The sequence below is a fragment of the Mesoplodon bidens genome, assembly GCF_964165515.1.
Source record: "Mesoplodon bidens genome assembly, chromosome: 12".
In the NCBI taxonomy this organism is placed as follows: Eukaryota; Metazoa; Chordata; class Mammalia; order Artiodactyla; family Ziphiidae; genus Mesoplodon; species Mesoplodon bidens.
In genome coordinates, this window is record NC_138168.1 from 94,100,048 (window position 1) to 94,115,044 (window position 14,997).

The following is a 14,997-nucleotide window of genomic DNA, read 5'->3' on the forward strand; positions in this document are numbered from 1 at the left end:
CATGAGAAAGAAGAGGTTTCTGGATGCACTACTGCTGGGTGCCTTGTTAAACGGTACCCTGCCTCTGATTTCTTTTTCCCTCTAAGGTAGTATCAGAAGATGGTAGGTTTCCCCACACAGCCTTCACATGTCACTTATTTACACGTAAATCCAGCAGCTATTTTTAAAGTACCCACTGTGTGGACAGCCCTCCTGCAGTGACCCACCTGACATGCTTACCCCTGCTGTGTTGTCACAGGCTTATCTGTGTGTCAGACAGATGCGCTCGTGTTATCCTCCACTTAAAGATGAGTGGCTCTCCACGGCCTACCAGGTAGTGTCCGCGTCCTCCGTACAGACGCAGAGCCCTGCTCCTGTGGTTCCCGTCTTCTCCCCCGACACACTCATCACGAGTCACGTGCTTGACTCCCTGTCTCCTGCGTGTTCACACACCTGCCTGTTGGCTCGCATCTCTCTCCGTCCTGGGGGTTTGAGCTGACTCTGGTACCTGGCCCGTGGTTGTGTGGGTGATGTGTAGGTACCAGCCACTGGCCCCTGAGCAGCATCACATCTTGTTTCACGGCAGGAGGGAGCACTGGACAGAGGTGGGAGGGTTGGAAGGTAAAGCTGGGGAAGCTGCTAGGTTCTGGGGGAGTGTTAGTATTGGATTCGAGCCCTGTGCCACGCCTGTTGGAGACGGAGAGCCTGGGGGTTGCAGTGTGACTCGCTTAGGTGGGCGTCCCTGACAGCGTCCTTCAGCAAATAAAAGGTTTTCTTTGAGAATGAAAAGTATTAAGAGAAGGGACAGGTAAGTTACTCAGTGCAACATGAGGAGCCTCCAGGGGAGGATCTCAGCAGACGGTGGGCCCCATTTTCGGTGGTCTCTGCCCTCAGGAACCATCTTTAACAAGCTCTCTCGGAAGCCGCGGGACCCCTGTCTGACTCAGGAGGGCTGAGGAGCAGCCGGATGTTAGGAAAAGCCGGACCAGCCCCTCTCTTCCTCGTGTGCCTGCCCGGCAAGGTTCAGGCGGCCTCCTTGGGCTTGTGTTGTACAGTTGTGCCTGCCTGTAGCCACAGAGAACTTAGGTGCAGAACTCCTGAGTCCAACCGGCCTTTCAGACCATAGAAACTCAGAGTTTGCTTTTGTTTTGTTTTCTGGTGAGTGGTAACGAGTCTGCAGCGCTCTCCTCGCCGTGTCTGGATTTCCACCTAGTTTTAGGACAGTCGCTCTGGTGAAGCAATGCCTGAAACGGAGCATCGGCTGACTTGGGGGTTTTGGCCTCCATGTATACATAACTGCTAATACCTTAGCATATAAACACCACACAGTTGAGCTGTTTACTGTTAAAATATTGACTGTGAGGCTTTGCAGCGTTAGAACTGGTCTTTCTGGTTTCTGTGTCCCCATTAGATGCTCCATCACCTCAGCAGGAAGCGCTCAGGGCTCAGCTCCTCCTTGTCCATTCCAAAGCACCTTGAATCGTGTTTCCAAAATACGGGCCGCTTTTATTTATGACTTTTATTGGTAAGGCCGTACCTTAGCCACATGGAATTAGTCCATGCTCACCAGCAACTCTGAGTCCGGATTCAGGGTCCGCCTTCTGCCGCACTGACTTGTTCCCTAAATTCCAGTTCTTTGGGGAAGAAGAAGAGTTGCTAGGTGACTTTCTCTGTTGCTGGAAGATAACCTCAGATTTTGATTCTGCAGCCTGTGAAAATCTGCTGCTGCTTCAGCACAACCAACTGTTTATTTTTGGAACACAGACTTGGTTTAATATTTGAAAACCGGTGTGATTCACTTCGTTAGTACCACGCATGATGCAGAGAAAGTATTCGGTTGAATTCAGTACTTGTTTGTTGTAAAAAGTCTCAGCAGACCAGGACTGGAAGGGAATTTCCTTAATCCAACAAAGAGTATCTACAACAGAAATCAGACCTGATGGTAAAACAGTGGAAGTTTTTCCACTCTGGTGGGAGCGAGTCAGGGGTGCCTTCTTTCACCACTTCCCTTACACTGGGAGAAAAGAATAAAACTATCATTATTGACAGGTGGCATGATTGTGTATATGGAAAATCCAGATCTACAGGGCAACCATTAGAATTACCAAGCAAATTTAACAGGGGCTGGTGCAGAGTCAACATACACAATCCAGGTATATTCTACAGAAACAATAACAAGTAAAAATAACCCCAGCATTTTTTGTGTTTACACTAACATCAAAGAAAAAATAAGAAATACTTAGGAAAAATCAACAGCTGGGCCAGGTCTCCACACTGGCAACCATAAAGCATTGCTGACAGGATGCGCTCCTGGGCTGGAAAAAGGCTCACGGTTTAAAGATGCCCGTTGTCCGCAGAGTGGTTTATAGGCTCAGCATCCCCAGTCAGCCCCGCATACAGTGGCGTGTGACAGCACGGAGGGGTGAACGGTCTGGGGAAACCCCAGCATCGTCAGCCTGGGGAAGCCGGAGCCGTGTGTGCACCTCACTTCCGGAGCCGGTTCCGTCAGCTCACTGGCGAGCAAGCCTGTTCCTGCTTTGAGGAGTCGGTTAGTGCTACCTCTGGGGACAGTGGGTGCGACAGGGAGGGGCAGAGGGGCTTCTGTGGTCCTAGTGACATTTGCTTCGTGGCCCAGGTGTTGGTTGCCTGGTTTGTTTGCGAATTCAAGTGGCGCACGTAGGATCTGTGCTTTGCGGAGTGGTATACTTCATTTAAAATTTACTTTAAAACAGACAGGTGTCGGAGAGATGAACAGAAACTGACTCCATTACTGGAAAATGTGCTTCATGAGAGAGCTGCCCCCAATACTCAGAAAATACGCAGCCTCTGCATCAGTTCACCTGACCTTGAGCAGCCATGGTGGGTGCGCTGACCTGGGGTTGAGACCTGCCCCGACCCATGCGGCCTGCAGTGCAGCCTCGGGGCTGGGCGCTTTGCAAAGAGGGGAATGCGGGAGGTGGAGAAGGTCCAGCGGTGGGCAGGCGGGAAGGAGCCAACTGACACTGCCACTCGGGCCCCCGAGCACTTGAGGTGGGGTGGTGCATCTGAGAAATGGAGCATTTGATCTTACTGCACTTAAATTCAAACCTCACCCAGGGCCCTAGCTGCTGGTGTGGACAGTGCGGCTCTAGACAGTACCCCGTGTGCGTGGGTGCATAGGGCGAGGGCTCGACGACTGAAATCAGGGAGACAGTGGAAGGTGCTGACGACAGCGAGGGGCAGATAGCCTGGTGAGGGCGCAGGCAGAGAGATGTGAGGGTCACGACCACGCTTCTCTCAGTAAGGGAGGTGAGACCTGACTTAGAAAGGGCACGGGGCTTCCCTGGTGGCGCGGCGGTTGAGAGTCCGCCTGCTGATGCAGGGGACGTGGGTTCGTGCCCCGGTCCTGGAGGATCCCACATGCCTCTGAGTGGCTGGGCCCCCTTGAGCCATGGCTGCTGAGTCTGCGCCTCCGGGGCCTGTGCTCCACAACGGGAGAGGCCACAACAGTGAGAGGCCCGCGTACCGAAAAAAAAAAAAGAAAGGGCATGAACATCTGTCCCTTTTCCTGGTTTACTTCAATTTTGTAAACTCTGTGAGATACATAATGACATTTAAAATCGCTGCTGTTTACTTTGAGCAACACAGATCCACCCGATGCCGACAGACTGAGTTGAACTTCCCTTGTTAACAAAACCCCGTGGACAGTTGCTGGCTTTCAGTTCACTGTGTGTGGTCAGCACAGGCCACGAATTCCAGAAACACGAGCGATTGAAGGTGAAGGGTGTCTCTGCAGGTTCTCACCAAACGGAGCCCCTGCTGTGTCCAAGAACAGGAAGGAGGTTTGACAACAGAATAAATATTTTGTATGGGTGTGACCTTAATTTGTAAGAAGTAACAGACCATCAACCCTATGCAGTAATAAGCCATTTATTTTATTCTTAAATGATAGACATTCATGTAAAACATATCTAATAATGTTCTCAGAACTCAGTGTGATTTTTAAAGATGCGGTGACTCATCAGTGTCTAAAATGACCCTGTCTTGGCTTCTCTTAGTTTGCCTTTGCTTTTAAAGAAAGTTTCCCAGTAGGCCCGAGGCTGAGATCCTGTCACCTTCCTGGCAGATCAGAGCTTTGACCTTTGCAGCTCCAAGGGTGTCGCTGTGTGCGGAGCAGGTCGCACCCCGAGGGCGCAGTGGCTCTGGTTCCCTGCCCGAGTGGCAGGCGCCTCCTCACCTTCTCTGTGCGTCTTGTCTCCACAGCTTGACCACGTCGACCCCAGGGCCGTGCAGCTGGGTACCCTCCTGGTCCGTGGCCTCACCACCCTGGTGCTGGTCAACAGTGCCTGCGGCTTCCCCTGGAAGACGTCGGACTTCATGCCCTGGAATTTGTTCGACGGGAAGCTGTTTCATCAGAAGTACCTGCAGTCTGAGAAAGGGTACACAGCAGAGGCGCTTGTGGAGCAACACGTGAGTTCACAGTTTTCTTTACGCTTAGAAAAAGTAGGTTTGAAATCAGTTGCTCAAATGCATCATGAAAACTCAGAGTCCTCAGCTGGAGGTCAAAAGGGTCCGCAGCACTGTCTGTCCTCACGGTCACTTTACTTTAGGAACAGACCCCAGAAGTCCGCTCTGAGGATCCAGAGATCCCAGGCTTTGAAATTGCCCCAGAAGTCGGTGGTGCCGGTGGCCTCCTCCGTTGTGGTTGTGCCTCAGGCCTCAGGGTCAGCGTTGCTGAAGCTTCTACCAGAACCTGTGAGGAGGTGGGCGAGCAGCATCCCACCCAGTCTTACACATTTTAAGTTTTCGAGTGCTTTCGCTCCTTTTCCCCTTTTTGAATTAAGAATGCACGTTCCCTGCAGAGCTGCCTCTGCAGACATCAGACTAATTCGATAGGAGTGGTGATGATTTGTTACTTGAAAATATTCCCTGAAGGCTAACAGTTTAGTTGGGGTCACTGGCTGCTGTTCTGGCTTTGTAAGAACAACTGCTACACGGTTCCTGGAAGATTTCCAAGTCGGGCCTCGGCCAAGCTCATTTGGAGCGTGTGTTAATACCCCCAGGGCCGTGTGATCAGCGGGAGCTGACTGGTCTGTGACAGGTCAGCGCTCCACGGCGTCACATCGGATGGAAAACATTACTGATGTGTCGGCAGTGCCGCTTCACACACAGACACAATCCAGGGTGTCATAGGAATGTAAGTGTTCAGGATTTAGACGCAGCCAAAGTTACGTACAGTCAACAAAAGCAGAGTACTGACAAAAATGTCCTGTGAGTGTGGCTTTAGTACCGAATCAGTGAAAGGTAACAGTAGGCCAGGCTCATGGCCTGCACGTCACCCATCACGGACCCCTCCCTCCTTTCCTTCCTAATGTCTTGACCAAGTACAAAATGATTACAAGTTCACACTCACTGCTTTAAAACAGGTTAGGGCAGATAGGGTCGAATATTCAACAGTACAGACGAGGCTGGGAGGGAAGGTCGCGTGTTAACTCGTTGTCTGTGGCCTTGCTCTTTCCACTGAGGCGATAACACATTACCGGCATGGATGCTTGAGGTATGATTGTGTGTTAGGGCCATAGATGTCACAGGAGCACTGGAAGGCCCTTTTGGAAACGCCTGTATACCCTGCAGGGGACAGAGAAGGTGTAGGTGCCACTGCCGCCTTTCCAGGGCTCGCGGGAGAAGCTCAGTTTCTGAGAACAGCTTGCTGAGCTGCAGTGTGGAAGGGAAACTGCAGCCATGCTCGTCCACACCGCTGCAGTGTCCTTGCGCACAGTATACTGTGTAGTTCGCTCACGTAGTTGCGTCTCCCGAGTGCCTGCCTGTGTCTGACACTGCTCCGCCCCATCTGGTCTGTTTGCAGAGGTCCCGGCTCACCAGATTCCATGCCCTGAAGTCAGTTGTGTGCAAGGCCTGCATGAAGGAGAACAGACCCATCGTCAGCAGGCGGCACTGGCGTTCACACCACTCAGGTGGGCCCCAGCCTCTGGGTCCCGGGAGGGGCCCCACTGCCACGTGCAGCTGCAAGGGGAGGCTGATAAAATGGGAAGAAGAAACAAAATTAAGATGATAGCGTGCTGCTGGGCGGTTTAAGTTCTGGTCCCTTAGGAGGGAGTTTTCAAAGGGTTCATGTGCTGAGAGCTAAGGACCCTCCTTTGGGGCTCAGCCTCCTTGCCAGGAGGCCCTGAAGCACACACGCCGCGGGGCTGGTGGGCCTTTATTTGACAGAGGTTTGGACTTATTTTTTCTCATGATAAAAGTACATGAGAAAACACTTGGAATATAAAGAAAATAATTAAAAATGAAACCCAAATAACCTTTAGTTCTGTCTCCTGAAGGTAACAGATGTTGACAGATGTTTTCCTGTGTTTTCGTCTCATTATGACTATACTCTGCATGCTCGTGTGCCCTGTTCTCCTCGGCCCTTGACTTCCAGCGCGATCGTGGTCACGGTGGTCAGGCTCCCCTTAAACGGAATCCCCGCCACCACACGCACTGCCTTTGCCTCGTAGCCCCCCGCCTCGAGCTTCCGTTTTTTCTTGTTATACTTGATGCTTTTCTGTGTGTTGTTTCCTTAGGATAGAGTTCCGTTGTTCACAGAATTATAGACCCAAATGTAATTGGATTTTAGATAAATGTTGCCAACTTGTTTTCTAAAAGCACATGGTCACTTCACACCGTCACCAGAGGGATTAAGAGCTCCTGTTTCCTGCATTCTTGATGCCACTTAAAAGTTTGTTTTTCTGACTAATTTGATAGATGAAAAAGCCTGTCTCCTTGATTGGGTGCTTCTTTGTTTATCAGTGAAGTCAGACATCTTGTTCAGTAGCTTATCGTGTTGAGTTCATTTTAATCACGTTCTCATGTCCTCGTTTGGGTAGGATCTGTACCTGTAATTGTAGCAGCCCCATTTCTTCTTGATGGAATAGAGAATTACCCCAAATTCCTACTCCCCCAGACTGTCTTGAGTTCTGCTCACACCAGCCCTGCACGTTTCGCTCTGAGAGACTTTGTGCCATGAGGTCAGTGAGGCCTCGGGTCGCGTCCAGCTCCTGCCGGTCAGCGCTGTGTAAAGGGGCTTCCGGCCCCTCCCCACTGCTGATGGTGACAGAGCCCCTCCTGGCCTCGCGCCCGCTCCATCCTTTACCTTTCTCCAGCTGTCTGGAGATAGGCGGCGTTTGAGACCCCAGAGCAAAAGTTTATTCCTTGCAGAAGAAAGAGGCAGCGTTCTCTCCATGTCCCCTGTTCCCCACATCTGTTGGCAGCATGTCACTCAGGCCGCCTGCCCTGTGAGCGCCGCACCAGCATTCCCGTCACTGGTGAGATTGTTAGCAGAGCAGTGACAGGCTGGCTGCAGACATGCAGATGGCAGGGTGCAGGCTTTGTCAGCTGCAGTAGTCACTGGGATTTGCCTGAACCTCTTTCTGCATTTCAGAGTCCGACACTCAGGCTTAAGAGGACTGTACATGTGACAAGTTTTCTTGAAAGCCCTAAGACAGCCTGTGGTTTCACAGAGTTTAATGCTGCAGTACGGTCACTCCTAATACAGACAGGAAACTCTGTGATCTCTTTCTGGTGAAGTGTCCGTAAGATGGCAGACCTGGGTGATCCTGTCGAGTTACTCCAGATTATGGAAGAAACGGTTTCAACAGATATCATGAGTCAATTGACGTGATTTGGAAACTGCTCCTTTTTTCTGTCCTCAATGTCATCATTTTCTTCACAAATACAGCCTGATATTCTGTGGTTCACTCCCCTGGGCCCCAGCGGTTCGCCAACACCACACAGGTTCTCAGTGGCAAAGCCCAGCCCCTTGGCCCCAGCCCAGCGTCCTTCGGTCACCTGCACCCAGCCGCTGTCTCTTCCTCCTGGGATGAGCTGGTGCCGTTGACACTTGCCCCGGTGCCTTTCAGGCCACTCCCTGTCCTCAGCTGGCAAGAGTGTGCATGGAGGGCAGGGGTCGCGGGGCTGAACCAGCACGGAGCCACCTGCCCGTGTGCTCAGAGCGCTGGTTCGCCCCTGTGGCTGGTGCCGGGCAGGCTTGGCCTCCTTTCTTTATGGAATAGTGTGAGGTACCAAGGTAGTGTTTAGAACCACATTTAAATATGTACTTAGACTTGCTAGTACTGAATTCTAGTAGAGACAAACAGAGAAGGCGTCAGGGTTTAGGAATTTAGAAGGAGAATTTAGAGCGAGCCGATCGCGTGCCGATGAAGTTTGCGGGGAATTGGGAGGAGAGGGCAGCCCACCGTGTCCCAGAGCCCCGCGTGCTGGTGGCCAGCAGTGCGGGCCTGGGCCTGTGGCCACTGCCCAGGGCAGCTGCCCGAGGAGGCAGAAAGGAGAACTTACTGCCCTGCTTTGAGGGACCTGACCAGATAGCCTGCTCGTCCCCCACACAGACTCTCCTAGGAACAGGTTTAAGTGCAGCCCTGACCCAACCCGGCCGTGGTGCCGTGGCCCCAGCGTCTGCATTTTTCAGGGGCTTTCCCTGTGATGGTAAGGACATCAGAAGTTTGGCAGCTGCCAGCCCAGGGTCACCTTGCTCTACTCTTAAACACGACTGCCATTTGGAGTTCAGCGTCTGGTAGCTGCTGACGTGCTGATCGCGTGTCCCCACAGGGCGGAGGGGCCGACAGGGATCCAGCGCCCACAGGATGAGCTCTGGGTACAGCCGGTCTGGCCAAGGACAGCACTGGAGGGACCAGGGGCCAGGTAAGAGGCCGGCGGGGTGGCGGCAGTGTTCCGGAGACTGCCTCGCAGCTGTTTTGGACATAGGTTGTATGTTTACAAGTAAATAAACAGATAAATGTACTGAGAGATCTACTTGCTTTGCCTAGTGAAGTAGAGACGTGGTTGCCATGCTTGGTGCTAGCGTGCCTCTGCTCACTGCTTTATTCACTTTCTGTCAATTTATTCATCTGTTCAAAACCTAGTTTTTTGTAATTTACTCAGAGGAAGGCTCTTGTAAAGGCTACATTTACATACATCCTTCTAATAAAATAAGAACACAAACAGTAGCATTCTACCAGTAGAAGCATTTTCTTATGTTCCATGACTTGGCTGTTTTGGTTTTTTTTTGCGGTACGCGGGCCTCTCACCGCTGTGGCCTCTCCCATTGCGGAGCACAGGCTCCGGACGCGCAGGCTCAGCGGCCACGGCTCACGGGCCCAGCCGCTCCGCGGCATGTGGGATCCTCCCAGACCAGGGCACAAACCCGCGTCCCCTGCAACGGCAGGCAGACTCTCAGCCACTGCGCCACCAGGGAAGCCCTGTGACTTGGTTTTTATACATAAGAGCCTTAACAGTGTGATCTGGGAAGTAAGATGAATCCTTTGCTTCTTACGTGTGTAATACAGATACCTGGTTTGAACGCATAAAGATGAATTTAGTAGGTTGTGGCCACGTGGACTCCAAGTCAGGCTGTGTGTGGACTGCTCGTCCTGCGGTGGCCTGTGGGGGGCTGAGTTCTTCCCGCTGGTTCTTGGTAGAATCTGCACTTACCTAATGTTAGGAGTCCGTTGTACGGTTCCGTGAGGCCAGAGTTTATGATGACCGTTTCGGAAATGCCCATCCCTGGGGGGAGAGGAAAGCTTCCCAGAGTTAGACTCGCAGTTGCTGCAGCTGTTCCTTTGAGCTCACTTCACCTGCAGTCTCTGCCCTCACAAATGACGCCACCCACTGTCACCTAAAGCTGGTTGAACAAAGTGAGTAACGTTCCATCTTCTTAGAATCCCTGGTCCATTGTTGGGACGGGTTTACTTCCGCCCAGTGCCAGCTAAGTCATCTGAACGATCACGTAGTGCCATGTCACTGAGCAGGGAAAATACCTCCTTTCCATGACTTCACAGCGAGAAGGTGCTGAGGTTGCCTCGGTCGCAGACAGGGCACCCGGAAGACCACAGGCAGGTCTGTGTGCGCCCTGGGGTCAGAAGGCGAGAGCAGTGCTGTGGTCTCACGGCCGAGGGCGCAGCCCCTCAGACACCGGGCTGGGGGGCTCTCCACCCGTCACACCTGCGTGGCGCGCAGGGCCACGCTGCCGATGGCACTCATCCGTCAGCCCCATTCCCCTCTAGCTGGGCAGTGGGACTGCTTGGAAACAGGCAGAATTTCAGCTTCTGACTCTTGAGAACGATGGGCCTTCCTCAGGGGAACCAGGGGGAAGGTGTTTCTGGGAGAAGGAGGACCCTGGACAGTTATGCGGAGGCCTGGAAGGAAAAAGGCAGGGCTTCCCCCCCCTCCCCGCTGGGTTACACGAGGGGTCCGAGGAGGAGGGGTCCGAGGAGAGGGGCAAGGCCGTGCGCAGGGGGCCGCAGCAGGGCCTGCAGCCGTGGGGGAGCAGGAGCGGCCCTTCCCCGGCCACGCTCTCCCCTCGCGAGGGCCAAACAAGATGCCCTTGGTGTCCTGAGCAGGGCGATGCCAGGAGGGGCAGCCGTCAGCCAGCAGCCTGTCATCCACGTGCCCAGAGCCCGCGGCCTTCAGTGCAGAGCCGGGAGGAGATGCCGTGCGGTTCTAACTGGGTTTGGGTCTCGGTGCTGGCCCTGGGGCCTCGAGGCCTTGTGTGGTGGGCTTGGAGCTGGGTGGCGGCCCGGATCCCCCACTCCAGATACGAGTGTGATGCTGGTCCCCCTGGAGTCAGGCCCCCAGCAGAGCGTAGAGGGCGGGGGAGCTGGAGGCCATATTTAGCTGCCTGGCCCGGCGTGGCCAGGGTCAGCCCTCCCTCCAGAGTCCGCTCCCAAAGCCAGGAGACAGGCCCCTGCCAGCGCCTCTCCAGCTGTCCCCCTTCCCCGCATCACCCCGCATCAGGCCTCCCTGTCGGGGCCTGGTGTGCTGTGAACGGCCACCTTCCCTCGCCCCTTTGGCTCAGGCCTGTGCCCTCTCCCTCCTGCTGGGCCTCAGGGGTCAGGAGAGCCAGGGTGACCCCTGGTGGGAGGCTGCAGGTTGAGACGGGCACCAGGTGGAAGAGGCCGTGACCTCGGGTGCCTGCGAAGGAGCACTTGGCCGACACCAGGCGGTCCTCTAGAGGGCATGTCATCTCGGATGGCTTCTCCACCACCCCTGGGCCTCATCGTCGGGTGTCCGGCCCAGGTACCCCTAGTGTCCTTCCAGCTCTGAGCCCCGAGATCCTTTGCTGCTGCTTTTTCACGCTGGGACAGTGGCCCTGCAGAGTGTGTAAGAGGCAGACCTTTGTCCTTGGGACGCACCATCAGGTGCAGGCCTCGTGTTGCCCCACGCCGGGTGGCGTTGGGCCTGGTGCGTCCTTGAATTTGAAGGCTGTAGAATAGTACACGCTACAGACTTTCTTTTCTTACTTCACTTGGGTCCAGACAGGCAGAAGCTGTCTCGCAACCTGGGTCCACCACCTGCCAGAGGCCTAGCCTGAGCAAATCACAGATCCCCTAGGGCTGTTCCCTGACTTCTGACCTGGGGCCGGGCTCTTCCTGCAGGCTGTGGTGAGGGCTGGAGAGAAAGTATCGATGGACTTGGCCTCTGGTGGCCCTTACCGTTGTCCTTTCTTAGATCTTGTTCCTCTCCTGGTGTTAACTCTAGTGTTTCTCTTAATATTTTTACGTTGATCTGTTATATTAGAGTTGTTTTTCTATTAAAAAGCAAACAAAGTCAACTATACCTCAGTTAAAGCTGTTTTTTAAAAATAAAATGAAGGAAACAAAGCAAAGCTTGACTGTGCAGGCTTGGCCTGTATGAGTTCAGCCATCACTTGACCACAAGACCAGAAGCCATTGCTTAAACACCAAGTCCTCTCCAGGACGTTGCCCTCAACCTGGTCAAAGCTTCCTCGGGTTGCCGGCCAAGGGCCAGGGAGAGAAGGTCGTGAATGTTGGCTTCGTCCTTACTTGCTTGTGATGGCGAAAATTTCAGGAGCATGTTCACATTGAAGAAGGAGAAACAGTTTTCCTTGGATCTACAGTAAACAAAGAAGTTTCTTCAGATTCTGTTGGCAGACAGGAATAGTGTCTGGCAATTTCTCCTTGTGCAGATTAGAAAAACAGAGTGACTTTCCTTAGGGCGGAAGCATAGATACTCACCATCAGCCCTGGTTCCCTGCTGGGGAGGAATCTTCCTCTTGAGACCCCACTTGACGGCTGGCCCCCTGGGGAGTGGCCGGAGCCCTGCTGGTCGTCCGGAGGCCCAGGTGCTGCCCGTGTTCACGTATCCTACATGTGTGGACTGGGCCCTGTGGAGGTTGAGGTCAGGCTGAGTGGTGTCGGTGAAGAGAGCAGTGGACGGACGCAAGCCTGAGAGTGAGCAGGTCAGTGCAGAAGGACGGGGACATGCAGACGCTGAGGGCCTTTGGGAGGCTGGGGGCGGCAGTGTCCCAGTGGGACTGGACCAGAGGGCTGGCAGGCAGCTGGTGACTGGAGAACGAGGGGCTCCTCGTTGCTCTGGCGGGGTTTAAGGTGCTGGGAGGAATGATTCAAGGAAGTGGTTGGGTCTGGGGGAAGGAGGGTGAAAGGTTGTCACCTGCAGTAGCACAAGGCCGGGTGTTGCCACCACCTTGGGCTGATGAGAGGGGTCGAGGACGCTTGCCAGCAAGGCCTATGCGTGTCTGCTGAGTCTTCCTGCCTGGTCTCGGGCTTCGGGCACGTTGGCAGAGCAGAGGCCCCCCGGGGAAACGTGCTGTCTCTCCCCTTCTTCCCTCTCTGCCAGTGACCTGAGCCCTGGGCCCCGCAGGTCTCACTACCAAACCTCAAGTGCAGGTCACAGGACCCAGGTCGATACGTGGACTTAAGGAACCATCGACTCAGGGAATGAGGCCAGAGGTGCAGCTGCGACTCCTCTTTCAGGTGTCAGTGGTTCCCGAGCTGGTGCCAGTGCCTTGGAGGTGTTTTCCCTGTAGACCCAGCACATATGTCTGATAAGGGGTCTTTGAAGGAAACCCCTGCTCTGTTGGGGCCACAGTAGCCACACCAAAGTCAAGGGGTGCCAGTGCCAGAGGGCTGGGGCTGAAAAGCTTCCTCTGGGAGGCCCCAGGTCAGAGGCAAATTGAGGTGGTGAGTGCTGAGTTGGTGTCAGACTTCAGGATTGAGGAGTGGGATGGTGGAAGTTCTGACAGGACACACATAAACAGCTGGAGTGTGTGCACTTGCATGTTGCCTGACATGGAGAGTGCTCAGAAAATGTTACTGCAGTGCACGCATGTTTCCTAATTGCAGATGTTTCCGTATAGAATATGTTTCGTACACACACGTACACACATATATATACATAAAGTCTTTTATCGGGACAGGAATATGTTTTTCCAGGTTAGGTAATCCACTTTTTCAGTTTTATGCTATGATTGAATTATGTCATCTTCACTTGGCCAGCACATTTTTTGCTGAGTTTTGTCTACTTTTGAACTCCTGTTTTAGTATTTTTTGGAGATACTAAGGTAGTCCAAGCAGAAAGTTGTCACTATTTCCAGGGCAGAGTTAACAGGCAAAATTCTTCCTATTGGTGAAGAACTAAGAATGCCTCAAAATGAGAGTATTCAGTTACTGCCCAGAAGTTGGGAGGTTTCCCACGGCCGCCCCCTGGCCTGATGAGAGGCGAGCCGTTCCATTTGGGCCCGGCTGTCCGAGAGAGGTGAGAATCACAAGCCTGTGAGACCTTTCTGGGCTGAGATCCAGTGAACTAGGGGTGGGGACCCTGGACCAGCAGAGGTGTGAACCTCCACTCACTAAGGGGGTGAACATCAAAGCTTTCGGAACTTTTAAAATGCTAGCCGGCAGCTAAAGTGAGAACGGTTTAACCTCTTCCATGCTGTTGGTGAGAAATGATGTGTTAAATTCCACAGTCAGTAGCCACAAATTTGCCTGTGATTTCTTCGGATTTTCACTTCTCTGTGGTAATTCTGTAGGAGGCCTGGGCTGTTGTAAAGCTGCCTCCGATCATCTGTGATAACAAGGGTGGGGCCTGGAAACCTCATTCTGGCCACTGCTGTGACCTCCTGCTACCTTCCTGGGGGTGTGAGTGACAAGACTGCCCATCATCCATGAGCACGGCGGAAAGTGGGCAGCAGCCCCATGGGCAGGGACAAGGAAGCCCTGGGCTCTGCTGCGGAGGGAACCACACTCGCGCTTTTCCGCACTCAGCAGAATGTCCCACGAGCCGTCTCCACGTGAAAGGCCATTTCCAGACTTCACTGACAGCAGCGACTGTGCAGGCGCAGTGCAGACAGTTGGAACTGGAGTTGAGGGGAGCAGGTTTGACGCTGCTTCCTTCCACTCACAGGGCTGCCTCTTAATTAATTGCTTCCTACTTTAATGGAATAATTATGGTGGCCAAAACTGAAAAGAGAATAAAGTTCTGGCCCCAAATATAACTCAGGTGTTGTTTTCATACATACTTAGAAATGCGCCATTTTTTCTGTTTGAATTTTAGAGAAATTTAATTCTTAATTTTTGTTTTCATATTTATTTGGTGCAGGAAGTAGACAGTATGACCCTGACCAATGGAGAAGATACTAATCATCTTCTGGGTAAGTCCACCACTTATATCTTCAGAACAAATCAGTTTTATCAAAGGTTGAAGTAAAACATCTGTCTTTATAACATACATCTTTCATATCAAGTGCCAAACTTTAAAAGAATTCAGATGTTAAAACCTCCCAACAAGGAGCTAAGTTAACTTGGTTTCAAGATGAGTTTGCTTCCTTCAGAAAAAGTGTGCACAGAAAAAGATGCAGAGTCTGGCCATAAAACCCAGCACCCTCCTTCAGCATGAAGTAATCAGACAGTGCCTGTCTTCTCTGAGGAGAGGCTGACCTGTGGCTTCTAGACCCAGCATCGCGTAAAGAGGAAAAACATCCTTGTCAGTCTTCTCCCTCGTATCATATAAAAAAAGCCTTTGTTGGCTTATTTTTAGACATTGTACCTGATTCCACGGCCCCAAACGGTCATTGTTAACATCTTCATTCCAGTGTCTTCATCTGTGATGTGGGTGTGGTTGGTTTCTTTTAATGAGTGGGAATCTCATTATATCCCACTTTTTCTAACTTTAACACTAGATAGTGAGGATGTTTCCCAAATGATCTTG

The 14,997-nt window shown here is 52.7% G+C and overlaps 1 protein-coding gene across 3 annotated transcripts in view; it reads left to right on the forward strand.

Annotated features, from left to right (window-relative positions):
• Positions 1–14,440, forward strand: part of FAM120B (family with sequence similarity 120 member B) — a 62,115-nt gene extending 47,675 nt beyond the window's left edge. For all 3 annotated transcript variants that reach the window (XM_081251215.1, XM_081251212.1, XM_081251213.1), the window contains exons 7-10: positions 4,222–4,428; positions 5,825–5,933; positions 8,581–8,673; positions 14,389–14,440. In XM_081251215.1, coding sequence (XP_081107341.1) covers positions 4,222–4,428; positions 5,825–5,933; positions 8,581–8,673; positions 14,389–14,429 — 450 coding nt within the window. In that variant the 3' untranslated portion in view covers positions 14,430–14,440. The remainder of the gene's footprint in view (positions 1–4,221; positions 4,429–5,824; positions 5,934–8,580; positions 8,674–14,388) is intronic.
• Positions 14,441–14,997: the final 557 nt, after the last annotated feature.